The sequence below is a fragment of the Panthera pardus genome, unplaced genomic scaffold, assembly GCF_024362965.1.
Source record: "Panthera pardus isolate Hobbes unplaced genomic scaffold, ASM2436296v1 HiC_scaffold_22, whole genome shotgun sequence".
In the NCBI taxonomy this organism is placed as follows: domain Eukaryota; kingdom Metazoa; phylum Chordata; class Mammalia; order Carnivora; family Felidae; genus Panthera; species Panthera pardus.
The window spans coordinates 81,083,599-81,110,119 of NW_026526788.1; the positions used below are offsets into that span (position 1 = coordinate 81,083,599).

The 26,521-nt window shown below is 50.9% G+C and overlaps 1 protein-coding gene across 11 annotated transcripts in view; it reads right to left on the reverse strand.

Moving 5' to 3' along the window:
* CUNH10orf90 (chromosome unknown C10orf90 homolog) overlaps positions 1 to 26,521 on the reverse strand; it is a 217,122-nt gene that overhangs the window by 13,131 nt on the left and 177,470 nt on the right. For 10 of the 11 annotated variants that reach the window (XM_053910031.1, XM_053910032.1, XM_053910040.1 and 7 more), the window contains 3 exons: positions 10,250 to 10,540; positions 7,039 to 7,223; positions 4,608 to 4,785 (listed from right to left, as the gene is read on the reverse strand). In XM_053910031.1, the coding sequence (XP_053766006.1) occupies positions 4,608 to 4,785; positions 7,039 to 7,223; positions 10,250 to 10,540 (654 nt within the window). The remainder of the gene's footprint in view (positions 1 to 4,607; positions 4,786 to 7,038; positions 7,224 to 10,249; positions 10,541 to 26,521) is intronic. The other variant, XM_019424621.2, reaches the window with a different exon arrangement.

Below are 26,521 nucleotides of genomic sequence, written 5' to 3' on the forward strand. Positions count from 1 at the left end.
CACAGAGGATAGTGAGGGTTGCCGCCGACTGAGCACCTACGAGCTACAGGTTCTGTGCTGTCTATGCCTGTGGGTGCCAACCCACCTACCCCACCCTATGTCTGAGGTCGCCATACCCGATGCTTTCGGTTCGTCCCGCCCCAGATTCATTCTGCAAGGGGGAAGCAGGGACTAATTCTGAAACATTCCAATTCCCCGGTGAGGGTCGGCCCGTGAACACGACCAACCCCCGGGACCCAGGGAGCTGCATGGGGATGATGGTCCACAGCCTGGGTAACCATGGTGACGTGGGCAAAAGAGCCCTGACGGGGGAAGGGAGGGGGGAGGCCCTTAGACGGGAGAGTCTGTACCCTCAGAGGCGGAGAGCAAAGCGTGATTCCTGCCTTCCTCCTTCGGCTGCTTCTCTCACCTTCTCTCCTCCACACTTCAACAGTCACCGCAGTGTATCCATTCTGCCCAGTTGCCATCATCCCGCATCCCACTGCCCTGCCCTGGGACTGCCTACCATGACCCGCCTGGGGCTTCCGACCTCGAAATGAGGTTCAATTTGGAAGCGGCATCTATGGTCACCCCCCCTCGATCCGCACCCCCACTTGGCAGTCTAGTCCTAGCCAAACTGACACCCTGACAGTTCTCTCTGCTGTGACGTTATACCCTCACCCACCCCCACCCCGCACCACCGTGCGCGGTCTCTACCTATCCCAGCGCGGCTCCGAGGTCTCCCCATCAGAAGGCACCCCCAGCCCCAAGTATCGCCTGCACCCTTTCCCTACGAGGTGGGGAGGCCCGTGAGACCAGGGACTGTACCGGGCACACAGCGGGTTCTCAAGAAAGGCTTACTGACAGGTGGATGAAAAGGCTTTTCATGTCACTTGCCAAAGCCCGCCCAGAGGTGGCCCAGGAGGCTCCCGGCGAGCAAGCGGACGCGTCCTCACTTTGAGAATTCAAACTCCAGCTGGTGAGACAGTAAAGACAGGCCGGGCTGTAGGCAGGGCCTTTATAATGCCACTTCCTTGTCGCTCTCTAGTCTCAGCTGTCCATGAAAATCCCCATCTACAAAGAGGGAGCCCCGATAATGCTCACACACGTGTGCACACACATGCACGTACACGCTTGTCCCCGCCCCGAGCCTTCACAACTGCTCAGAATCCAAGGGTCAACAGGAAGCCGCGCTGGCCCCCCCGGCCTTCGCCGTAATAGTCCCTGCAGGTCAGGCGCTTCCTGGGGCGGCCCCTGCCGGAGCAGGTGTCTTTCTGCCAGCAGAGCGCCCACCCGCGCCTCTCCGGTCTGTCCTGGGCAGACCCCGCCGGGAGGCAGCGACCCCAGCTCAGAAAGCAAACCCGAGTCCTCCTTCTAACCGCCGTCTTGAAGCCGTAGCTGGAGTTCGTGCACACATATGACCTGTTAACTAATTTCGCCTGTAAGAAAACCATTTTCATCTCACTTTTAGCATCTTGCCAGTGGACAGGCTGAAGGCAAGATGTGCGCTGGAGACTCGTTTCGTGGGGCTTAAACACTCGAGGCTCTGGTTTCAGAAGTTGTCTGATTTCACTGACCCAACACAAACAAACAGGAGCCTGAAGCTCTCATCGACACATAAATACCGCAGGGAAGGGCAGAACGGCCATAAAATCCATGCCCCAAAGTCCTGCCCACGGCATCCTAGCTGCTGGGGCGAGCTCAGAACTGGGGGACTTCAAAGGGTGCTTCGGTGATTTAAAGCTGTGGACTGGGTCCGATCACCTTTCATTACATATGATTTTAAAATGTTCCTGTGAATATTTAAATATATTCATAAACGTATAGATTTAAAATTATAAATATATTTTGAATATTTGAATATTTAAATGATCTAAATATCCTTTAAAGATTTCATTTAGGGGCGCCTGGGTGGCTCAGTAGGCTGAGCGTCCAACTCTTGATTTCTGCTGAGGTCATGATCCCGGGGAATCTTGGGATCAAGCCCCACATTGGGCTCTGAGCTAAGCATGGAGCCTGCTTAAGACACTCTCTCTCTCTCTCTCTCTCTCTCTCTCTCTCTCTCTCTCTCCCCCCACCTTCTGCCCCCTCCATCACTCGATCTCTCTTCTCTTTCTCTAAATGAAAAAGTATATATATTTCATTTAACGTGACCTTGTAAGGAGACCTGCTTAGGGGAAAACACCACAGTTGGATACTGTAGTGGGTAGAATTACGTCTCCCCAAAAATATATGTTCAAATCTCACCCCCCACCCAGTCTGTGATTGTGACTTAACCCAGAAATAGGGTCTTTGCAGAAGTATGCAAGTGAAAATGAGGTCATACTGGATTAGGGTGGATCCTGATCAAGTGACTCATGTCTTTCTAAGATGAGGAAATTTGCCTGCAAAGACACATAGACAAGGGGAGAAAGCCATGTGAAAATGGAGGCAGAGAAAGCAGTGATGCATCTGTAAGCCAAGGATTGCCAGAAGCCACCAGAAGCGAGGACAGGGGCATAGCCATGAATTCTCCCTCTGAGCCTCCAACAAAAACCCAATCATTTTAGACACCTTAATTTTGGACTTTTGGCTTCCAGACTCTGAGAGATTAAATTCCTATTATTTTAGCCAACCAGCCTGTGGTCACTTTTTTAAAGGGTTTTTTTTTTTTTTTAATGTTTATTTATTTTTGAGAGAGAGAGAGCACAAGCAGGGGAGGGGCAGAGAGAAGGGAGACGCAGAATCCCAAGCAGGCTCCAGGCTCTGAGCCGTCAGCACGGAGCCCGACGCGGGGCTCCAACTCACGAACCTGAGATCATGACCTGAGCCGAAGTCGGATGCTTCACCGACTGAGCTGCCCAGGCGCCCCCGGCCTGTGGTCACTTCTTAAAGCAGCCCTAGGGATGACCAACGGGCATCTCCCTAATATTTGAGATGATGGTGATTCTAGACCATTCGGCACCCACAGTGTGGCACAGCCAGTAGGTAGCTGGCCCCGAGGATGAGAACCCCAGCTCTACTGCTGCTGAACAGCCCCGCCCAGAAGAAGCTCCTGAGCGTCTCTGGCCTTCCATCTCTTCCTACGCAAAGGACGGGACTGATTAAAAAGGAAGCTGATCGGATGACATCTTTTGTATGTGGTTCTGTTGAGCTCTCCAGTGGCATTGCTCTATGTTTGTTGGCAACATATTTGTTAACTTAACCATTTTGAACAAGCAGGATCTTCAAAACTATCAAGGCCAGCCGGCCCGCACATCATGAGCACCCCTGTAGCCCTTCTCCAGACAAGGGGAGACGTCAAAGTCCCCGGGGTGGTGGGGTGGGGGGGGGCTCCCACTGGTGGCCAAGGGCTGGTTCCTCGTAGTAACTTGAGAAGTCTGCACCGAACCTAGGTTTCTCTCTGTCGAGCCAGAGATTCTGGTCCCTGGGGGAACACACCCAAATGCAGCCTGGATCTGCCAGGCAGCTTGAAAATGTGAGACACATGTTCAAAGAGGGGAACTTTCCGCACATTCATTTTGTCAACTTTTTTTTTTTCTCTTTTTTTAAGCACACTGGGAAAGAGCAGCAGGTGTTTTCCTGAATCCTCTACCACAAGAAGGATGCATCCTTGCCTGGGTCTTAGGACCCGCAGTGCCCCGGGTGGATGAAGGAGATAGCCTGTCCACGGGGACTGCAGAGGTGAGCAGGGATTCTGGGATAACACCCTGTGTCCTCCGTCGCCCAGGCTCCCCTGCAGGATCTTGGTAATGTTTGCGAAGCTGCATTTTATTGAATATGGTTATTTCCCTAGAGGACTTTTATCCAGATTTATATGCATTATTTCACACCCCTGGTGTCCTGGGGGCCAGAACATTTTCCTAGGAAGAAAGATCTTGTTCCTCTATCCAAAGGAATAAAATGGAGGTTTCCCCAGGCCTCCAGATTTTAAGATTTGAGTTGGCAGGCCATCAGTATGGGCTCCGATGTCTCCACTGTTGCCCTCAAGCCTTCCTGTTATTCTTGCTGGTTTAATAGTCTGTTTATAAGCTCCGTGAAGGAAGGACCAAATCTAGTCTGGCTCACTGTGCTATCCCCACCTCCCAGCATGGTGCCTGGCCCAGAGAAGATTCCGGAGAACCCCCCGTCTAATGAGCGTTCGAGTGCCGCCCCTCACGGGGCCAGCCTGACACTGGCTACACCGTGGGGGGGGGGAAAGCTGGCCATCCGCGCTCTGCGCTCACAGCAGGAAAGGGGGTTTCAGGATGACAAATGTTGATGTAGACAAGCTGGAGTCAACCTCTCACCCTGAGATCTGTTTTGCAACCTACAAAGGGCAAAGGGGATCTCTCGCAAATGTCTGTTAGGAGCCAAGAATTTGAACTTGCTACCCTGGCTGCTAGAGTTATGTGGCTTCCTTCCCAGCTGTAGTGGTAAATTTGTGTCCCAAGCTGGTTCTGCTGAATTCAGCACCCTGTATCAGCTCCCGCCACGGGCTGGCTCCCAGAGCAGGCTGCAGGACAACACCGAGGTTTGGATGTGCGGCACAAACCCGCGTCCTGTGCGTGTCAGGGGTATCACGTGCATCATCACCTTGGATGAAGGTCCTGGTCCTCCCAGACCACCCGTCCCACCTGCCCCGCCCCCCCAAGCCACCTGTAGCTTACCGCTGAGAGGGTGGGGAACCGTGAACTGCTTCTTGTTGGCGCGGACAGGAAAGAGACTCTGCTTCTGCGCTAGGTTCTCCTTCCGCTGGGCTTTTCTCTGCTGGATCATGTGTTCAAGCTTCTTCAGCCGTTCTTGTGAGCGAGAGATGAACTGGGGTTTACGGACCTCCAGCGCTTCCTAATTGCAGCGAGAGAACATCTTATTGTTAAGAGAAGTGACCCAGAACGGCAATATATCCTTCTGATTTGGTCAAGAACCTGATCAAAAGTACAACACTCGGGGCGCGCCTGGGTGGCTCAGTTGGTTAAGCACCTGACTTCGGCTCGGGTCATGATCTCACGGTTCATAAGCCCAAGCCCCGCATCAGGCTCTGTGCTGACAGTGCAGAGCCCCCTTGGGAGTCTTTCTCTCTCTCCCTCTCTCTCTCTGCCCCTTCCCTGCTCTCACTCTCTTGATCAAAAATAAAGGTAATAAATAAACTTCCTTTAAAAAAAAAAGTACAATGCTCAAAGACCGATAGCCCCAGCGTGCAAGCACACCACAACTTTTTTCCGGGGCCTCGTGTAAAGACCGTCACAGACGTGTTGATGGTATAGGGCCTGGTGGTCAGTCCTGGCCAGCGTCAAGCATGACCGCCACCCGGCAGTGAGGTTGTGAGTGCAAAGGCATTCCTTCTCCCTGTCAACTCATTCGCTTTCCCACAGACCCAAACCTGAGGGCCCTAAACTCCATATTCCATGGGTGGGGAAGGAATGAAGGCATTATGAGTCACTTGCTTCTGCTGGGGGTTGGAAACCTCAGGCACAGACCTAGATCATCCACCCAGCGTGAAATATGTGCCTGTTGAGCAGAAACAGTAATCTTGGCTAACGGGAACAGCGTCTCCTTCCAGGAAGAAAATGTTGGCAAGGTATCTTTGCCTATGCAAAACGGCCCCGCAAGCTCCAGAGACGGGGTCAGCGTGCCCACGTTTCCAGCTCGGCCACATCCCTCACTGTCCTCCCAGCTCCACGCGTGCACTAAGCCACCTCCCCAGGTCTGCTGGAAAAGAGTGACCACCGCCGCTGCATTCTGATGGTTGATGTGGCTTCACTGTGTCGGGGAATCCCCACATTGCTTCTGAAAGGCAGGGAACATATTCCCATTTGACAGATAGAAAACCTGAGGCTCACCGGCGGATCCCACAGTGACCCTCAGCTGAGAGACCCCTACGTTTTTCCCACGCTGCCTTTCATGCTCTTAACTTGCTACTCCTTGATCACCTCGGTTCAGGTGGTTCCTGGGCCTGGAGTAACACGCCAGCCACGCCCGTCAGTCAGAGTTCCAGCCGCTGGGGCTCCCCGTTCACCCTGAGCATCGTGGCACTTCACAGACCGCCTCGTACAAGTGATTTGCACACACTGCTGGCCATGCTGGGCCGTGAGCTCCTGGAGGGCGGGGGCCGTGTCTTACCCCCACCGTATCCCTCGCAGCCGCTACCCTGAGCTCTGCACATAGTAGGTTCTCAGCAAAGGCGCTCGGGACGTGCTGCTGTGTCTGACCCGTTCCTCTGCCCGACTCCTCCTCTGCCCAGGTTCCTGGGGGAGGGCAGCTCAGGTTCCATCTTTGTCATGGATGTGGCCCTGGCAGCTGTGCCCGGGAAGGAATCTTCTCGGCTGGTCGTTCTCTATGACGCACCGGGGCCTGCAGAGATAGCCTCTGGGGACAGCTTAAGGGCCCAGCGTGGCTGCTTTGGGGGCATCCAGAGTCTCCCGCCATGGACCTACCGAGGGCCCCAGGGGTGCAGGGACCAGCCGATGGCACCATGTCCACATCTGCAGGGAGGTTTATAACGTATCAAGTGCCTGCCTAGAAGGTGTGCCTCACTATGTGACGTGCCGTTAACAGAGGCTTTCTGTTATTTGTGTGCCCTTCTCATGTTCATATCTCTAATTCTGAACTTTAAAACAAGCGTACATATTACTTCGACGACCACAACCAGAAAGAGACACCAAAGGAAAGCTTTCATATCCTTGAGCCTGTGGCCGTGTGATTTAGAGCAACCTCTTCAATCTTTCCAAAGCCGAATGTCCTCACATGCAGACGGGATTGTAGGGACCCCTGCTTCATTAGGGGTGCTGGGAAGATGCCCGCTCAGCGTCACTCAGAACTGCTCAATAAACGCAGTCATTGATGTGACCATTGTCACTGTGGATATTATGCAATCCTCACTCTAGCCCAGGGGAATAGGTATCATTTCTCCATTACGCACACCGTGAAACGGAGGCCCAGAGAGGTTAGGGGACCTGGCCAGAGTCATAGAGCCATTATGAAGGGGTGGGGTCAAGGCTCCAGGGTCAGAAGCGGAAGTAAGATTGGGCCCCCCACGCACTCCCTAGGGAAAGGTCTGCCCTTGGTGGGGATCAAGCCGGGGTGCACAGAAGGCCTTACCTGCAAGGTCAAGGAACCTGCAGGTGTTTGCTGATACTCAGAACAGTCTTCTGACAGGTCAGGGGTCTCTGGTTGCTCGGGGGGCGCTGGCTCGGGGGGCGTTGGCTCGGGGGGCGCTGGCTCAGGCTCCTCCCTCTTCCTGCACTCCTTTATTTTTACAACCAAGTCGCAGCACTTGTAATCTCCTGGGAGAGAAGAGTGAGAATTCCATTTAGAGGGGCAGCAGGATTTTTGCCTGGCTTCTCGGTACCATTAGACACAGAAGACAATTTCGAGAAGAGAGACACCAGTAGGTCACTAATGGGCCTCGTGAAGCTGACGAGATCGTGCCTCCCTAGATGCCCCCAGCCGCCCTGGTCACAGGGAGGAAGGTCTCTAGGCAGCCAGACTTCACAACCGGTTAATTACCCCATGGAGGTAGTCCCCTGGCTTCCAGGGTTCAAAACGCCTTTGTTCCTAAGAAAAAGAAACTTTTCCACTCTGTGCTTCACATTAAGTGTGTACAATTATCATAGCTCAGTCGTTTGGGGGCAGCGTATTAATTTATCTTCTGTTTGCTACACTAATGATTTAAGACGGAAAAGCGGTATTCAATTATTTATCCCTCCCCCTTCATTTGCCAGGGACTACCACTGGCTTCCCATTTATAATTGGAATTATCTCTCTCTCAGTGCTGGATCTGGCCACCTCCTCCGGCCCTTTCGACATCCCCCCTGTGGAAGAGGTCAGGGGAGGCCTTGATTCACAGGGTGGCCTCTGGCGTGGGGAAGGAGGGATTAACGTATGTTCACCGAGCGCTCACCGACCAAGGCCGCCGCCAGGGACACAACGCCCCTTCAGTCCCGTGCTAGGCCGCGCTTCCTGTGTGAGCTCCCCCACCCCCGCCACACTGTCCCCATACACAGCACCCCCCCCCAGACCTCCCCAATTCTGAAGCTCTGCAGCGTCTTACTCGCTCCTCACCCGCACCCCCTCCTACGGCCACAGAGCCCCTTTGATTCTGCACCCAGTGACCTCCGACCTCCAGGCTGAGCCCCAAGCCTTTACGAAGGCCTCCTCTTCCCAAGGCAGGTTCCATCCCCCCAACTCTTGTGTTCCCGCAGCAAGAACATACTTCACACACGGGGGGCAGCACGGGTGGCGGGGTGGGGTCATGACAGCATGTTTTAACCCCACGAGCCTCTGACTTCCTCAAGGGCTAGACCGGGTCGTCTTCACCCTGGATCTCTCCCCGGGGGCAGCCCAGGTGCCCAGGAGGAGCTGGTTCTGTTGGGAGGGGAGAGGCAGCCATGGGGAGGCTCCCCCGTGGCCACAGGAGGCATCTCCATGGGCCCTGGAATCTCTCATCGGAAGCCCCTGTGGCGTCCACCGTTCACCCCTGGATCCTCTCTGGCCTGGACCCGCTGTCCTCCCTCTACTCGAAATCCACCCGTTTCCTAAAACCCGCACGTCCTGCGGGCAGATCAGACTTCGGTAGCTGGCTCCTGGCGGGCGTTCCACTTGCAACGATTGCCTTTGATTCTCGACCAACAACACACTACTTAGCGGCCCTCAAGTCGTTCTCTCTCTTGCTCTTTCTGGAGGATTTCCTTGTTGCAGCCCCCTTCCTGCTTTAGGCCTCGCCGACCAGCCTGGATACCCACCCCACCCCGTGGGAGGTAATTATGCCTTCCAGCACGCCGTTCCCATTTCTGGCTGTGAACTTCCTTCTGGCTCACCCCGTCCACAGGGAAGCCACAGGGCCTCACACCCGTCCCCACCTGCACCCCACCCACCGGAGCCAGCAACCCGGGGGTGGGCTGGGCAGGCCCATCTTTCTTCCAGAGAGCTCACCAGAGCGTTCTGTCCACTGTATCTTGAAAACCTTCTCCTCCCCAGGGACAGTCTCTGCTCCTCCCCGGTAGGGCCTCAGCGGCCCCAGCCTGGCCCTCTCCCTTCTGCCCCCCACCCACTGTCCAGGAGAGGGTCTCCTTCAGAGCAAATCTAATTAGATCTCTGCCCCTTCAAGGGCTTGGCCCCGCCCTCAGATCACACTCCCTGGGTGGGCTTTGAGGACTTTCCAACTTGGGACTCACACTCGGCCCCTCCCCCCTCCCCTGTACTCCGGGCCCCTGGACCCCAAATCGACCATGCTCTTTCCGGCAATCCTTGGCTTGTATGTGACTTGCCGTCAGTCTGCAATGCTCTTTTCCCTTAAGTCTGATCTGTAAGCCTCTAATCAGCTTTCACGCCCCTGCTCAGAATCATCTTCCTTGAGGAAGAGGGCTCTGTCCAGGCCCTCCCGGGGGCACCTGTGCCCACCTGCAGCTCCCTGGAAGTTCTGCCACACATAGGTCTCCAGCACTGGACTGACGGTGCTGGGAGGGCAGGGAGCGCCGAGCACAGTGACTGGCACACAGTAGGTGCTTTAATAGATGCTTCTTTAATGTATTAATGAAGAGCTAGGGATTAACTTGGCTCCCAAGTGATATTATTTTCTACCAATTACAAAACCCATTTTAACCTTCATATCCCAAAGCGATATAACCCAGTGGGTTTCCTTCCGTCCTCCTCCATAGCTGTTCTGGAAAATCTCTAGTGATAGGAAATCTAAATTTTCCCACTGAAAACCGGGCACCACAGATCTCTTTTCTATTCTATTCTATCCTTATACTCTTTTATATTTCAGTGCTCACGGCCGCATGCGTAGGGGTCAGCCGCTTGGCCTTTAGAGAAGGGATGGCCTGGTTGGGATTCTAGGTTCCCTCATCTTCGCGAGGCTCACATTGGGAGTTGCCTGGCCTCGTGCTTGTTGGGTGCCGGGCACATGGGGGGCCCGCACCCCTCAGACATCATCCTTGTTAGTCAGTCACGGGGGACCACAGGCAGCCTGGGGGACCTCAGAGCAGCCACATCAGCATCTCAACCCTTCCTTAGCTAAGCCTGGGAGGCAGCCCCACACCCGGGAGTGGCTCTCCTCCTTACTGACCTCACTCACGCACAGTAGGGCTGGAATGCCTGACCCACACGGGGCTGTCTTCTCCACGCTTAGGAGGGAGAACGCACCCACCACAGAAACCTGCTGGTTCTGCTTGTTCTCAACTCACATAGTGGAGAAGGGACAGCTTTGTACGGTGAGCTCGCATGAGCCAAGGCTCAGGAAGACGTCATACCATTTTCCGTATGCATATCAAGGAGGCATCGTCTCAACCCTGCCTCCCTTGCTCCTTACCTTTGGGGAACTCTCTTTCTACCTGAACACCATTGTCTTCCTGTGGAGAGGTGCGTACATCTTGCAAGGGGCAAAAAAACCCAGGAAAAAGGATTCTGGATTTCAGGACGCTTTGCTGTCGACTCTCTGAGGGCTCAGAGAAGTTGCTAGATTGACAGGTGTTGCTTAGAGAGCTACACCCCTCGGGAAGGAAATCTTTAACCAGCTTCTGTGCCACCGGGGGAGCAGACAAGGTTGCACGTGCTTCTCCTTGTTGCTTCTTGCTGCTTCCAGAAAATACTTTTGTTTCTACTAAAAATAAAATGAGAGCTGTGTTCAAAACATCTGACAAGGGGCACCTGGGTAGCTCAGTCGGTTGAGCTTCTGACTCTTGATCTGAGGTCATGATCTCACGGTTTGTGGGATCGAGCCCCGCATCGGGCTCTACGCTAACAGCCCGGAGCCTGCTCGGGATTCTCTCTCCCTCTCTCTCTGCCCCTCCCCCACTTGCATGCGCACGTGCTCTCTCTCTCTCTCTTAAAATAAATGAATAAACTTAAAAAAAAATTTAAAAACCCACATCTGACAAGTGCACATCAAATGTATTGGCTTCTGCACACCTTCCTCTTCTAGAGACAGGGACATAGGCTGCAGCACTGCCTCGGGAGCCCCGGAGCCGCCGGTGGCCAAACGTGCGTGTGCTTTTGTGGGCACCTAGCGCGTGACCACCATTCCGGGTAGAACTTCCCCCCAACTCACTGAAGAGCTCAAGCATATACACCAGCCTCACGCATTTGGTCTAAAGAGACTGCTCGCTAGTGCCCTTCAAAACTCAAATGTCTTTCTCCACAACAGGCACAAGAGTGGGTGTCAGTCCCCTGACTGTGGGGCCAGAGCACCTGGGTCCAAATCCTACCTGTCCTCCGGATAAGGTATGTGGCCCCATCTATAAAATCGAGGTAATGCTATCATAAGGTATAACACTAACTATGATTTCATCTGTTTTCATAGTAAGTTCATCTATGTATATTATGAACCACACATTTATACAATTTACATAATTTTTATATAATATATTAATTAAAATTGAAATTAATTACAATTAAATAAAATTCATTAAAATTCATTAAAATTGAGGTAATACAAAGAAATCATGATCCATGTAAGGTGTTTAGTGCCAAGCCTGATTACAGCCAGCACTTAACAAATGGCAGCTCCCATTATGACTACAGAAACACTTATGTAGGTTGTGTACTACGGCAGGGACACAGGTAGGAGGTAATTGATGAGGTCACGGGGATACTTCTAATAAGGCAGCGGATGGAAAATGTGTACCACATGGTGCTTGCTGCCACACCGTAACTCCAAAAGTCTGGAAATCACCTCATGCCCCTCAACAGGGGACCGCTGAATCCCCGTGCATCCAGCCTTCGTAGCAAGGGAAGAGAACAGGGTAAAGGCTCTTGTCTAGATGTGGAATGGTCTCAGAGATACACAATCAAGTGAACGAAGCAGAACGCAGGACGGGGCATCAGGCTGCCGCTCGTAAGAGCGTACATACTCAGGACATCCCTGGAAGGACCCAGAAGGTGCGGGAAACCTTGGGAGAAGGCAGTGCAGGACCAGGAACAGCGAGTGGGGGGAGAGACTTTCTTTCCACCGTTTGCCTGGTTTGTACTCTCGGTTTTTAGTTTACGTCTTTGCTTTTGGAATACCCTATACATTTTTCAAAGGTATTCATCTCACATAAGGCAATGACTCTTCCGTCAGGCACCAGCTCCTTGCTATGTGAATGCCCCCCAAGGGGCAGGGCCCCACCTGGGCGAGGGGGTCCCTGCTGCCAGTAACATGTGTCCAAACCTCCTTGTGTACCAGGGAGAAAAAAAAAAAAGTCCTAGAAACCACTGGAGTAATAAGGACTCTTAGAAGGTTCTAGCAATATTTTCTCCAATGTCATACACAAAAAGGAAATAAGGCCATGACTACCTGGAACTGATTAGAACGGGGACCTCTCTTAAAATAGCTCAGTTGTCTGTAATTCGTTCCAGCCCCTCGGTCCCCGAGTCCTGGTGTCCCTGGCAACGAGAAGAGGTTGAGCGTGGTGATGCGGTGTAGGGCGGCGGGAAGAACACAGGGCACAGAGGGTCCCCTGCATGTGCTCCCTGGCTCTGGCATCTGAGGCAAGCGAATCAATAGGGGATGAGGCCGGTTTTCCGTGTTCTCACAAACAAACGGAAGGAAGTGAAGCACCCTCCTGGGTCCCAGCACATTGGACGTATTAAGAAAATGGCAGTTATCGTCGGTCCTGTCGTTTGGAGAAGACATATGGCCTCCTCTGGCAAAGGTTGGGCTTTTTGTAATTTGTGCAGAAAGTATCTTTCTGAATGTTGCCCATTCTGTTTAAGTATGAAATGTCATAAGCAAAGAGTCTCAAAATAGTTACTCCTTTCCACATTGCTTCCTCTCATGAGAAGCTCTCTTAAAGAACCAAGAACTAAATCAACGCTCAGCAGTGTGCTTCCTAATCTGCTCCTTTCATTCTGGCGTCTGGCTCTTTACAGGGGAATGACCTACCTACCCACCTATCAGTTACCTGTCTGTTTGGCTTAATGTAAATTCTTTTTATTTGTGTTTGAGAGACGGAGTGTGAATGGGGGCGGGGCAGAGAGAGAGGGAGACACAGAATCCGAAGCAGGCGCCAGGCTCCGAGCTGTCAGCACAGAGTCTGATGCGGGGCTCGAACCCACGAGGCTTGAGATCGTGACCTGAGCCAAAGTCAGACACTTAACAGACTGAGCCCCCCAGTCGCCGCTAATGTAAATTCTTATGTGAACCATTCTGTGCAAGTCAGGTGGTCCACTTGTGACCTGGAAGAGTTAATGCGACTCCCAGAAAATAGAATGTAGTTGGTTTACTGGAGAAGAGAAAACTACGCAGCCAAAGAAGGACCCTCCTGACAACTTATTGATCAGATCTCTTTTTGTGGATTCTGAAAAGTACAATCAATCAGCAGCCATGAAATTGTCCTCCGGTGGGCCTTCACAGAGCAAGGAAGCACACGCCGTCTTTTTTCTGTCTTATGCCCTGAATGTGGGTTGGACTGAGAGCTCTCGATTCACGCCCCAAATTTTAAACTCTATCATCCCAGTGATGACCCACGCACTGCAGACTCTGCCTGGCTGAAGAGTCTTAAGAGAAGCATGAAGAAAGCAGCAGCCTCTGACAGGCATTTCTATTTCTTGGACCCAAACTCAAAGCCTCCTTCCTGAGCCTGAATTTGGAAGAGCTGGGGTATTGCAGGTTCCCTTGAAATAGTAACGTTCCCTCTGTTCCCTTCCCTAAAATGCATTAGCCTGTGGGTTGATCTTCTATAGCTCAAGTATCCCACAAACTCAGCTATCCGGAACCGTGCCATGCTCTAGGAGGTGAACGGAAAGTAACCAAAGATCCCGCCCAGCAGTCACCAAGTCTTGCCTAGGATTTGTCCACCCGTGTCAGTATCCATAAACAATACATCTCCAATACCAATAGCAAGCTCAAGGCCGGCTGTTTTCAGGTTGTCATAGCACCTGTTACTCAAAAGCTTCCAGGAACAGAGAGATCAGCAGGCTGGCTTGGCCACAGCTTCCCCGAGAGCTAATGGGGCAGGATTCTGGGGGAGACAGAGCTAAGCCACAAATGAGTACGGAAGACAAGGGGCTGACCGCAGCCTGGGCAGTAGGCAGGGCTGGCCGGCAGGGAGAGGGCCAGGGGAGTGAGCTGCTCTGGACTTTGTTTCTGCCCGCCCCCTGTGTCACTGTGGGCCTCAGGGGGAGTTACAGCAGGATGCCTCTCGGATGTGGGCTCTGAGCTGACCCAAGCACAGAGCAGGCAGGGGAGCGGGGGAGCCTCACGGACACACACAGCGTCACGGCCAACCGAGAGACGTGAGTCTGGGCCACGGTAAGGGTGCCACCCGCCCCTGCAGGTACACTAGCCCGTCCTTAGTACAAAATGAAGAAAAGGTGTCCCTTCCCCAAGGCACTTTACCTCCACTGTGCAGAAAATATCACAATGAAGCAATTTGATAGAACAAGACACTCCACTGTTTCTTTCCAAATATTTAGGCAGTACATACTCTTTTATGCTCTTAGATGAGGTCCCATTGAGCCACTGGCCCCCTGTTGCATATAATCCTGTGACAACTGGGCTCATGACAGAAGCTAGAAAGTGGACAGTGGTTGCTGAGGAGAAGAACCAGTATAGCAGCCAGATTCTATCAGTGAATTGCAAAGGAAGAGTGAAAAGACACGAAAACACACACATGAACCAGGGAAGATAGCTGTCCAGGGACACTGCAGAGCCCAAGGCTGGTAAGTCACACACACAATACGATTTAGAGTCCTTCATCTCCAAATTAGTTTAGATTTTGTCTGAGGTGTTTTGGGGTGGCAGGTGGAACCCAGATCCCAGCAAGGTCCTCTTGAAGGGTTACCTCTGCACCCATTTCTGCCTTCTTCAAACAGACTGACCCCGCCAATTAACCAAGGAGACATTTCCGGACAAAGCCGGCTTCCCTGAATCCGAGGCATGCCTTTCCTCCCCTGTTGCGACGTTCCTGGTGGTGATATTTCTCCCCTCAAAAGTTGGACCATATTACAAATGACTCGGTCCTAGAAATGGAGTAACTGAAGCTCGTGTGGATGTTTCTGGGTCACTGACATAAATATGAGTCTCTAAACTCAATGGCCGGGCGGGCCTGAGGGTCTCGTCAAGGACAATGTCATTTGCACTGTAGCCTGGGCTGCCCTCCCCCATCACCACCTTTTCAGAGCCCTTATGTCTGCATTTTAGGTACAGTGAACCGAGCTCACCTTCCTGCCTCACTTGGGGGCTCTCCTCCGGCAAACCCGTGAGGCCACATCTCACTCGAAATCAAAGAAGTGAGCTCAACAGGTCTGTGCGTCAATCAACTGGAAAGCCACCCTGAGTGGCACCGTGGGGTCCATCTCAGACTCTCCTCACTTCAAGGTAGGACACTGCTGTCCCCAGTGTTGGCACAGGGACCCAGGGGGCTGCTGCTGAGGGGACCGACAAGGCATCCTCTGCATTGACGCATGCTAATTTTGGGACACAGAGACTGTTACAGAGAGAGGGAGGCAGTCCCACAGGCACCCAATGGCACACAACTTCTCCAGCGAGTGCTTTGTTCCTTTCACGGGAGAGAGGAAACCTCCCCCTACGTCCAAATACAATGCGCAGAAGGGGAAATGAATGAAAGTCAAGTCACTTGCTGGCCCACAGAGACACTACCAAGGGAGAAAATAAAGAACGTTCTGCAATGAGCAAGGCTGGTGGATATTTTCTCGTTTTTACGGGTCAAGGCCTCACCTTTTGGCTGCAGGTTCAAGTGGCCATGGGTCTCTACGTGGTACCCCGCATCCCACCCAATCCAGACTCGGGTTTCAAAATCAGCGAATAATTGTTTCCGCGAATTTCTGGTAAGTTTCTGTGGGGAGCCCTTGCAGCCCAGGAAGGAAGTCAGGAGGGGGAGGGGGAGGGCAGCAAATGCGATAAACAGCTCCCCCAGCGAGGGTGGGGGTGGAGACAGTCCACACCGCAGGAGCCCAGCCAGCGCTGCTGCCTTGGGGAAGAGAAAAGGGAAGGAAAAGGAGAGCCCAGGAGAACAGACAGCAACCTAAGACTCAGAGGGCAAGGGTGAAGGGTGTCCTGAGACAGCTGGGCCAGAGGAAACACACGATGAGGAACGAGCCCTTTCCTTTGCCGGAAATGAGACTTCCTGCCAAGGCCAGCCCTTCCTAGACAGTCAACAGTCCCCTCTGCTGTACGCATCAAACATCAGAACCCTGTCTCTCCCCAAAGAAGTAGACAGAACGGGGCAGAGGGCCGCAACGGAGAAATGCAACTGACTCCTAAGCCGGAGGCAACAGCTCCCAACTATGACAAGAGCCTTCCCTTTTTGGAACATCCGCACACAGAGGGGGAGGGGAGAGGTGCTGTTACCTTACGATGTCCATATGATGTCAGAACAAAATATGCCCGTGCAGGCATCTCTGAAGACCTCTGTATTCAGAGAACAAGGGGAAAACACAGTATATTCATTACGATTGTCCTAAGGTCAAGTTTCAAAATACCACGTGGGGAACTGGGCAGGCAACTCTCACCTACAGTGAAGGCTCAGATAATCGCTGCAGAGAGAAATGACTGATAGCCCCCCTCTCCCAGAGACTAGCTAGAAAGGACAGCGGATAAATAGAACTGTTTTTCCAATTCTGTCATAATCCTAGAGGTCTTAAGGCTGATGACCAAAAGTCTGTCAGTACCTACAAAAAGTATCTGGAAGGCAGAAAGAAAACAGACATGTGCACACACACGTGCCTGCACACACGTAACGTGTCTGTTATCTGTAACACACAGGTAACACATCGCAAGTGATGACCAAGAGACACAAGTCCCGGGTGATGATTCGACCACACCTTTCTACCCTACGCTCAGGAAAGACAGCCCCAGGTTATTGGATTGTCCTTACTCCTTTATCCCAAAGCATGACTCTGGTTCCTGAAACACAGGTCAAGCACATTTTAAGCTTTTTCTTAAAACTTGATGTTAAATTTCCCCAAAGCAACCGTCTGGGAAGATAATTTTCTCACCAAGGCACATTTCCTTTAAACAAGGCTTTTGCCAATTTACAAAAGCAACAAATGATCCAATTTGAAATATAGGAAAGCATATAAAAAATGAAAGTCACTGACAAGCTGTCACTCAAAAATGTTCACAGTGATTTTCTCTGGGAAGTGTGGCACATTTCTAGGGGAGAAATACACTTTTCCCTTTATTTCTTTCGTTTCTATTATGGATCTCACTTATAACCAGACAGGATCACCCCCTGCTACATAAAAGTACAGGTTCATTCACACAGTATTGTCTGGGGGTGCGTAGGGCTGTCGATGCCCACTCTTTCTGTTTCGCTTGTTAATTCTGGCAGCCTTTCATCTCACTTCCTCCTCTCGCTTTTCTCAGGGGCTCTGACAATTACCAAGCAGGTAATGCTGCGTGTTAAAAAATTGATTAGAAAAAAAAAAATCTGGCTGATCTGCCAGGTGCCAAAGGGAACCGCAGAGGAGAATCTCAGCCAAGGCTCCTGCAGAGAAAATGCCTGCTGGGCGTGTGTGCGCTTGCGTGGGTGGGCACACGTGTGCGCGTGCGTGGCGGGGCTGGGGGCTTCTAGGTCAGAGTCCCACCGCATCACCTTCATCTGGGTCTCGAGTACTCCAGAGAGGAGAAAGCAAGGTTTGTTTACAGTCTTTCCTGCTCTCCAGGAAAACGCCCGACCTCTTTCTCTTCAACAACCCTTCAGTGAGCACCTGCTACATGCCAGGCACTGTTACAGGGCACTTGGGATGCGGCAGGGAAAACAACCAAATTCCTGCCCTCATGCCAAGGACCATCCGTGTCAGCCCCCCTCCTATAACCAATGACCGTCACCGTCCTCTTCCATAACCAGTGACATCACGTCCATCATAGCCCATCACTTCTGTAACCAACGACCGTCACCCTCCTCTTCCATAACCAGTGACATCACGTCCATCATAGCCCATCACTTCTGTAACCAACGACCGTCACCCTCCTCTTCCATAACCAGTGACATCACGTCCACTGCAGCCACCCCTGTTACAACCACATTCCAAACCTGGAACGTATCTGCACCCAGAGCGCCCTGCTCTCTGACTGCATCCACTAACTCTCCCAGCTCACGGAGCACTGCTCCCTCCACGCCTTTTATTCTTCGTTACCGAGACCTCAAGTCCCCACCATCTCTGTGGCAGACATGGCTGGCTTCCTACCCAATCTCCATTTGGGTCTTTCTTCTTAGAGAACCCTCATTTTGTTCAACATGGCAGTGAGCCCAGCGAACACCACGATTTTGGTGTCATAGGCTACTGCTCTGGCCAGTGAGATACAAGCCGAACTCCTTTGTGAGAACTCCTGTAAGGTCTCAAGAGGGGATGCTCAGCTGGCATTTACTGGGGATGTGGATGTGATGCCTGGAGCCCTGGCAACTATCCTGTGAGCGTAATAATGAGGGTCAGAGCTGAAAGAAGGTAGAGCAGAGAACCAGAGCCCTGGGCTCCCGATGACATGGTCAGCCTGCCAGACCTGCCCCAGACTGCCCACCTCTGGACTTCCTTTACCACAAAAATAAACCCTTACACTTTAAGCCACAGCTTTATGGACATCTAATTCCTCAAAGCTACACATGAGTTCCAAATGATACCACCCCCATCTCTCAAGTATGGGTCTGGAGTGGCTGGTGGCATGCACATGAGCCACATGGAAGTCTTGCTAAAACCCAGAATCTGGGGCCCGGCTCCAGGGTTTCCAACCCACCAAGCGCAGAAATGTGCATTTCTGAGTTCGCAGGTCATACTCAGGCGGCTCCCCCACGAACCACACTTTGAGAGCAACCAGATTAGGTTACACGGAAGTGAAACAAAAAAACACAAAAATTCGTATGGCTCAGCACCTTGCTGCTGAAAATGTGGTCAAGGAACTCCATCACTGCTGACACAGAACCTCCCACCCTGCCTCTAAACCTACTGAATCAGCATCTGCATTTGAATCGATTCTCAGGTGGGTGCAGCACAGTCACAAGCTGAGGGCCAGCCCCGCGGGCTCAGCCCATCGCTGTCCTCTGGAAGGCTGGGGGACACCTCACCTTGACATCTGCTTCATGGCCACCGAGGCTGGGAGAAAGGAGGGTGGGCAGTCTGCCCTGGCCCATCAGGAATTCTACTCACAAGCCCTCGAATCACTCAGATTTTTAGCCAAAGCATAACGTCCAAGTGGAGGGGCACGTGGTCCTGCCACGTGCCCATAAGAACAAGAATGTGAGAGGGGTGCCTGGGTGGCTCCGTCAGTCGGGCTTCCGACTTCGGCTCAGGTCATGATCTCGCGGTTTGTGAGTTCCAACCCCGTGTCAGGCTCTGTTCTGACGGCTCAGAGCCTGGAGCCTGTTTCAGATTCTGTGTCTCCCTCTCTCTCTGCCCCTCCCCTGCTCACACTCTGTCTCTCTCCATCTCAAAAATAAATAAAACATTAAAAAAAAAAAAAAAGAAAAAAGAACAAGAATGTGAAAGCACAGTCTTAAAAGACTCCCACAGTCAGCCTCCTGGTTTCCCGGCCTTTCCTACCCACCTTCAACTATTCTCAGACCAGGGACTAAGGACATTTTAAAAGGCACAAGTACAGACGTAACCACCAGGACAAAGATATAAACCTTCTTAAATACTCCCCAAACATTATAAACAAAAGAGCCAAGAGTGTATCTGAGAAAGAAATACAGCAAATATAACAAAATGCAAATTACAAGATTAGGAAATTATGACGGAGATCCCATCAAACATCGGTCATATCAATAAATGCAGAAGGGTTCAACTCCTCTATTAAAGGGAAAAGACTTCCAACACAAAGACTTGAAAAATGGGAACTTTAGCAATGCCCAACAGAAGCACATGTGAACTCAACCTGCGGCCTAGAAATCCCCCCACTAGGAAACCGCTCTAGGGGGCTCATGAGACGGGTGTGCAGACTTCTCCTGTGTCGTTGACCCATTCGCTCTTGTCTGATCGCGGCAAGAAGCCCAGGGCAGGCGGGACAGATCTCAGGGAATAACGGCCCTGCCGTGGTAAGGACAGAGACATCGCTTGGATTCGCATTTGGGCGGACCATGGGCAGATGCCCCGAACAACCAGATCCGACGCCAGCGCTGAGCTGAGGGTGCGATCACCTGTTCTGAGAAGCCCAAACGGACGAACAGTGCACGAGCTCTATATGCGGCAGCTGGGTGACAGAGCCCCCAGCAGGGTCTTCTAGCGAATGAACGTGGTCAAAGTGCTGTGGGAAAAAAGACACTGAAAGCCAAAGGCAGCAACACTCAAAACATCTCTAATGATACTAACACTTCTAGGCAGTTCAGGGGGTGGTGGGGGGATGCCAGTGAGTGAGTGAGTAATCTGGCCTCAGCCCCTGGCCAGTCCATACACAGGCCGATCTCAACAATCCTACGTTGAAAAATAATTTTTTTATAACATTTATTTATGTTTGAGAGACTGAGAGAGACGGAGCACAAGTGGGGGAGGCGGAGAGAGAGGAGACACAGAATCCGAAGCGGGCTCCAGGCTCCGAGCTGTCAGCACAGAGCCCGAAGCGGGGCTTGAACCCACCAACCGTGAGATGATGACCTGAGCCAGAGTCAGATGCTCAACCGACTGAGCCACCCAGGCGCCCCACGATCCTACGCTTTAGAGCCCCCCGTCACAGCTTCCATACTTCGATGCCTAATGCTGGCAAGCAGAAGACACACATGACCTCCACAATGTGAGGCTGCCATCGGCATTCGCAGAACGGTCCATTCTTGTTTGGACTTGCTGTTTTCTGGCCATAATCTGAATACGTACCACATTTTCCCCTTCTTTACGAAAAGGCGTAGAAAAGGAACCTGCTTAGGACTCATTTAATACAACGATCACGAATATGGACGCCATCAGGTCCTGGAAGCAGCAAATCTTTAACCCTCACTCTGTGGTCACTGGACTAAAGCCAGAAACGGATTGATTTCGCGCTGAGTTGTAAAGGAAATAAACACAATTGAAGTGCCAGTTTGAAGCGCTCCATATATATGATGAAGGACCGGGACAAAAGTGAGGGATCCAGTTAGAGGTCTGCCTGCAGAATCCCCTTCCTCGAGATGCTTTCCAGTTTCTAGACAACTGGCACAGGAACTCTCGGGACACCGGCTGTAAGGAATCCCTGCTTTGCTGCTCCGTGGGGTTGGGGCCAGGAAGGAGCCAGGCTTGCGTGATACACGACACCTCCGCTCCCTGCCTCTCCCTGTCAGTCCTGTCCCTCCCTCCAACCCCAGTCAGACACTCGTTTCCATTACAAGGTCTGGAAACATCATTTGGGGAAGATATAAATACCTCCAAGGATTCCATGTCAGGAAAGGAAGTGAATTCCAAGATTGCAGGATTCCCGTGGAAAAGGCTCTGGGTTCTACTTCTCAGTGCTGGAGGCACTTCCTTGCCTGGCTGACATCATTTTTCTGGTTTTCTCAGACACTCTGTACAAACCTCAATCATGTCAAACCAAGCTCAGTTGGAAACACATGGTCCCATATGCATCTTCTTCTAAGAATGCTGTGCCCTTTGAAGAACTATTTTTGAAAATCAGAATTGGAGAGACTCCCCAGGGCCTCTGAAGAGAAGCACATGGCACCCGAAAATAGTAACGAAGGATAAATCAAGCAACACAGAGAGCCTGAATCAGAGCTGGCCAGACCGCAGTCAATGCGCAGAGAGGGAGACCCTGATGGCGGCTGGCTTTCTCTGCCTTCCTCTCCCGGGTTCAAGGTGACGCACTTCACTTTCGGTCCCAGTTCCCTCCCGAATGGCCACCATCGCCCGATGAAATAAACAGGTGGTGTCACACCAGACAAATGCTCTGTTTTCCCATTCCTCCCATTTAATGTGGATTTCCTGAGTTATTTATTTCTTGACTCAGAGAGTAATTCATAAGAAACAAAACACAGTTAGCTTATGGGCTTGCCCCAAGAGATCACTTAGGTACAGAAAAATGGAAATATGTTTAACTGTTTCTCAAAGGCTACAGTGAGTATTGGCAGCTAGTAAAAACACATCTTCTTTATGCCCAAAAAGGGGAGGGATTTTTTTTTTTTTTTGGTAAAAAATAAACTTAGCATTGTCTTATTAAAAATTGTCATTTTGGAGCAATCTAGGCAAAATCGCTAAAAATATGCATGCTCTTCTGAGCAATGTCTGACGTACGAGCCTGGAGAAAGCAGAGAGACCCCATGGAGTTTCATTCTTTCGGTCTCATGTTGGTGAGGAGAGAAAATAACTTCCTTCTGACCATTTCAAATGTTCAGCTAATACGGCTGGGCATTGATTGTTTCATACAAACTTGCACTGTTGGCAGTGAATTATACTGAATTTGAGTGGGATGCACACTTTTTTTTCCCCCCATACCACCTCCTTCCCCTCTCTTTTTGGTCAGGATATTCAACTTATTTTTTATTTCAAAATATGAAGGGAGGAAAAAAAAGATGCACCGATTGGTTCTTGTTGGACTTTTAAACTTCTAAGCATGCAACCAGGCTTTCCAAAGCTTCTCATAGGAAGGGAAGTCTCATTTCCCACGGGTTCCATGCAGTTCCTACAGGCTCTGAGCTATCTTTGCTTCTCATCCTGATGCCTTTCGAGGAAATCTTTTGGGTCACGCTTTAAAGTAACTAGTAGCCTTTAAAAAGTGAGTCTTCAGGGCGCCTGGGTAGCTCAGTTCATTGAGCGTCTGACTTAGGTTCAGGTCATGATCTCGCAGTTTGTGGGTTCGAGCCCCGTGTTGGGCTCTGTGCTGACAGCTTGCTCAGAGCCTGGAGCCTGCTTCCGATTCTGTGTCTCCCTGTTTCTCTGCCCCTCTGCCACTCAAGCTCTGTCTCTCTCTCTCTCTCTCTCTCTCTCAAAGATAAATAAACATCAAAAAAAAATGATAAAAATTAGAAAATAAAAATAAATTATTTTTAAATAAAAATTTAAAAAATCGTTTTCTAAAATGGTCCTTGTTAACATCTTACCTGTTAGCAGTAGGGGAAGCAGGGTGAGCTGTGCAAGGAAACTCTAGTCTATCTGTACCGTTCCTGTAAGTCCAAAGTTAGCTTCAACTTAAAATGCTTTCAAAAATGGTCATTTGTGATAGGTTGAAAAACCCTCCAGAGCCGCAGTTTTTCATAGAGTTTAAAGTCATTTCTCACTCCCTCTGTAATGTGACTCCCTATCTATTTGTTGATGTACCAGAAGCGGCAGAAGTGTGTTTGTAAAATCCTGTTCTGTATTTATTAAAACATCCTGATGTGTCTCAGCACAATTTACAGTTGCCAGCGATCTGTTGGTGAGCGGAGACGAGACATCAGCTACTGAGAATCCCCCAAAGGTCAGCTCTGTTAACAGGGTAACTGCACAGTCCCTCGGAGAGAGCATGGCATAAACTCTCCCAGGATGGCCAAGTTGGCAGCATGACATCATTTCAGAGAAACAGAAGGCATTTGGAATACAAATGACAGGAACAGGGGTGCCTGGGTGGCTTAGTTGGTTAAGTGTCCAACTTCAGCTCAAGTCACGATCTCACGGCTCATGAGTTTGAGCCCCACATCGGGCTCTATGCTGACAGCTCAGCCTGTTCCGGATTCTGTGTCTCCCTCTCTCTCTGCCCCTCCCCTACTTGGGCTCTGTCTCTCAAAAATAAATAAATGTAAAAAAGAATTTTTTTTAATATTAACAAATGACAGGAATAATACGGACCATACACCAAAGATCTGTGATCTATTCCAGCTTGGTTTTGCCTCCCATTAACTGGGTGAATATGCAACAGATCACCCAGCCCTTCTGGCCTCAGGTCGCTCATCTATACAATGGGATAATAACCATCCTGCACCATGAGGAGGAAATGGGGCAGTGTGCAAACTCTAAGAGAACAGTGCACTGTGCAAGGGTGAGCTTTGGTTACGGTGTGCCCAGCCCTAAGGTGGCCCATGTCTAAGGCACAAACTTAGCAATGACATGGATGCACTTTGTCCTTTATCTCAAATCTAGGGGGGGAAATATACACCCATGAAGACAGAGAGAGGCAGGAAAACAGCTCAATCTTTGACCCATGTCCCACCCTCTTGCCCAGACTGCTATTTCCTGCCCATTGTGCCAAATTCACTAGAAGGCAGCCAGCGAAGGTCAATGTGCATTATGTTTTGTGGTCACTCTATATGGTGGGATAAGAGTTGACCTTGGGTGGGGCAAACTCAGCCATTTTCTTGGGCCTGGAGGGGCTCTGGAGGAAGGGGCTGTGCTCTCCAGCCCCCACTGACCTCGGCCATGTGGCCATTCCCTCCCCTATGCCACATCGGGAGCTTTTCTGCTGGTGAGCAGGTGAGAAGAAAGGATGTGGAACCACCCGCAGGGGCTGGAGAAGATCTGAGACTCTTGGGCGAGCTTCACATGAAAAGCAGGTGGAAGGAAGGACACCAGCCCCTGGCCCTTCTACACCTTTCCCTTTAATCTTCTCACCTGCATAGATGCCCTGACCACTTCAGTCGGATGCAGCTGGAAACAAACACCTGCACAGAATGGGGACAGGGGAGAGGAACATGCAGGGTTCGTGCTGAAACCTCTACCCGACCCAGGCACTGAGAAGCAACACACACAGTCTTTCAAGGTCAACCCGTGCATAAAAATATTTGGAATTTTTCAGAAAAGTCTAGGCACAACGGGACTCGCCCTGGGGTCACACAGGTATGCCCTGGAGTTGAGGAAGAGAAAGCACTGAAAATCAGCAAGGCATGGGCTTTCCCGAAAGATATGGCAGATCCCACCCTGCCCCGATCTGGAGGCTTCAAGGGGGCCCCAGAGGAGGCGTCTCTGAATGCTGAGCTCCCAACAGACCCTGATGGTTCAATCCCAGCTCATCCCAAGTAGGGTCGGACTTGGACAGGACCGGCCCCCAAGGACACAGCTGATGATGTGTGCTGTAGTGAGGCCTTTCTGTGGCCCTGGGCTGGCTGTTATTCATGCACTGTGTGATGATTCTTTTCCTTCATGAAGATGTCTTGCTCCCATCAAAGCTAATGGGAGTCATGTGGCTGAACTGAAGGCATTTCATTCTCCAGATTTTCTAAAAATAAAATGTGGAAAAGGGAAACATATGTATTGTTTCTATTTGGGATTGCAAAAACACAAACAAAAAGGAACCAGAGAGATTCACTGTCCAAGAGATGCAGTTCTTTCTTGATTACAATAGCGAAGGGGTTGTCATCAAATAGGTTTAGATGTGAAATAATCTGAAATCCTGCTCAATTTATTAGATGAGCACAGTGTAACGAATGCCCTTTTTATCCCTTGAAGACTACCTCCCATCTCATCTTGGATGCACTGAAAGGCCCTTCTTAGCTAGCAGACTACGGAATGGTCCTGCACTACGGTTCAAAGTAAGATTGCCGTAAAGAAAATGACTAAAAAGGGAATTTTGCTTTCCTAATGGGTTTCATTATTCACTTGTAATTACTTACGGTTAAGGGTGAAAAAAAATACCTCTTGGATATAATCGAATCACACTTAAAAACACAAATATCCTTTTAAAGTTATAGGTTTAAGAAAAAAAAGGTGGTAATGCTCACAAAACAGCGACACTGAAAATGAACTTCCGGTCTGCCTTGTCTCACTAAGGGGAGTAGTATCTAAAATTGGCTACATTTGCTCAGGCTTCTGTTGGCACGAACATTTCTAGCTTTCCATCTAGGACCCCTTCTGTTTGTTTTGCTTTCCCCATCACTTGTTTGCAGGCATCTTGAAACATGGCCGCACCTCCACGCACGATTTGGTCCAGTGCTTGCAAACCCCAATGTCTGCCTGGCAATGAAGGTTTTCCCCAAGGGGTGGTGAACGGCCAGCAGTTTGCTCACTGTCTCATGTATTTGAAAAGAATCAAGTGGGACCTGAGCCAGCCATCCTGCCGCTTAAGACAGTGAGTTATTGACTCCCAAATCTAGGCATTTCCTTCTTTCCTCCTCCCGCCCTCCCTCCCTTCCTTCTTTCTTCCTCCACAAGGAGTCCATCAGCGAGTCCTCTTAACTTTACCTAAAACACCTCGAACCATCCATTCTACTCCACCTCTGCTGGTGCCACTCACTCGTTGACCCTTGCTCTACGACTTTCCTGCTTTCACCTGAGATTCTGGGAAAATGTAAGTCACATCATGACGATCCTCCACTTAAATCTCTCCAATGGCTTTCCTCCCATCTAAAATAAACCACAAACTTCCTCCCAACATCATATGTCTTTGGCCTGCCTCCTTGAGCCCATATGGCCCTCTCCCACACCCCCGGCACCCCCACTGGCCTTGGCCTTGTCCCTCACCAGCTCCCCCACTGGCCTTGGTCTTGTCCCTCACCAGCTCCATTCTTTATCACATCAGGGGCTTTTCATCAGCTGTTCCTTCTGTCTTCTCCACCTTCACAAAGTAGGCTCCTTCTTATGCAGATCTTGGCTGAAATGTCACTGACTCAGAGATGCCTTCCATGACCACCCCACCTGAAGGAGCCAAAAAGCAGCCAACCCCATCACATCACCTGATTCCAGTGCTCTGCAAAAGCTCTTAGTGCCCTTTGAACTTTCTCATGTTGAACTATCTATTTGTCGTGCATCCCTAACCATGCAGTAGGGTGAGCTCCAT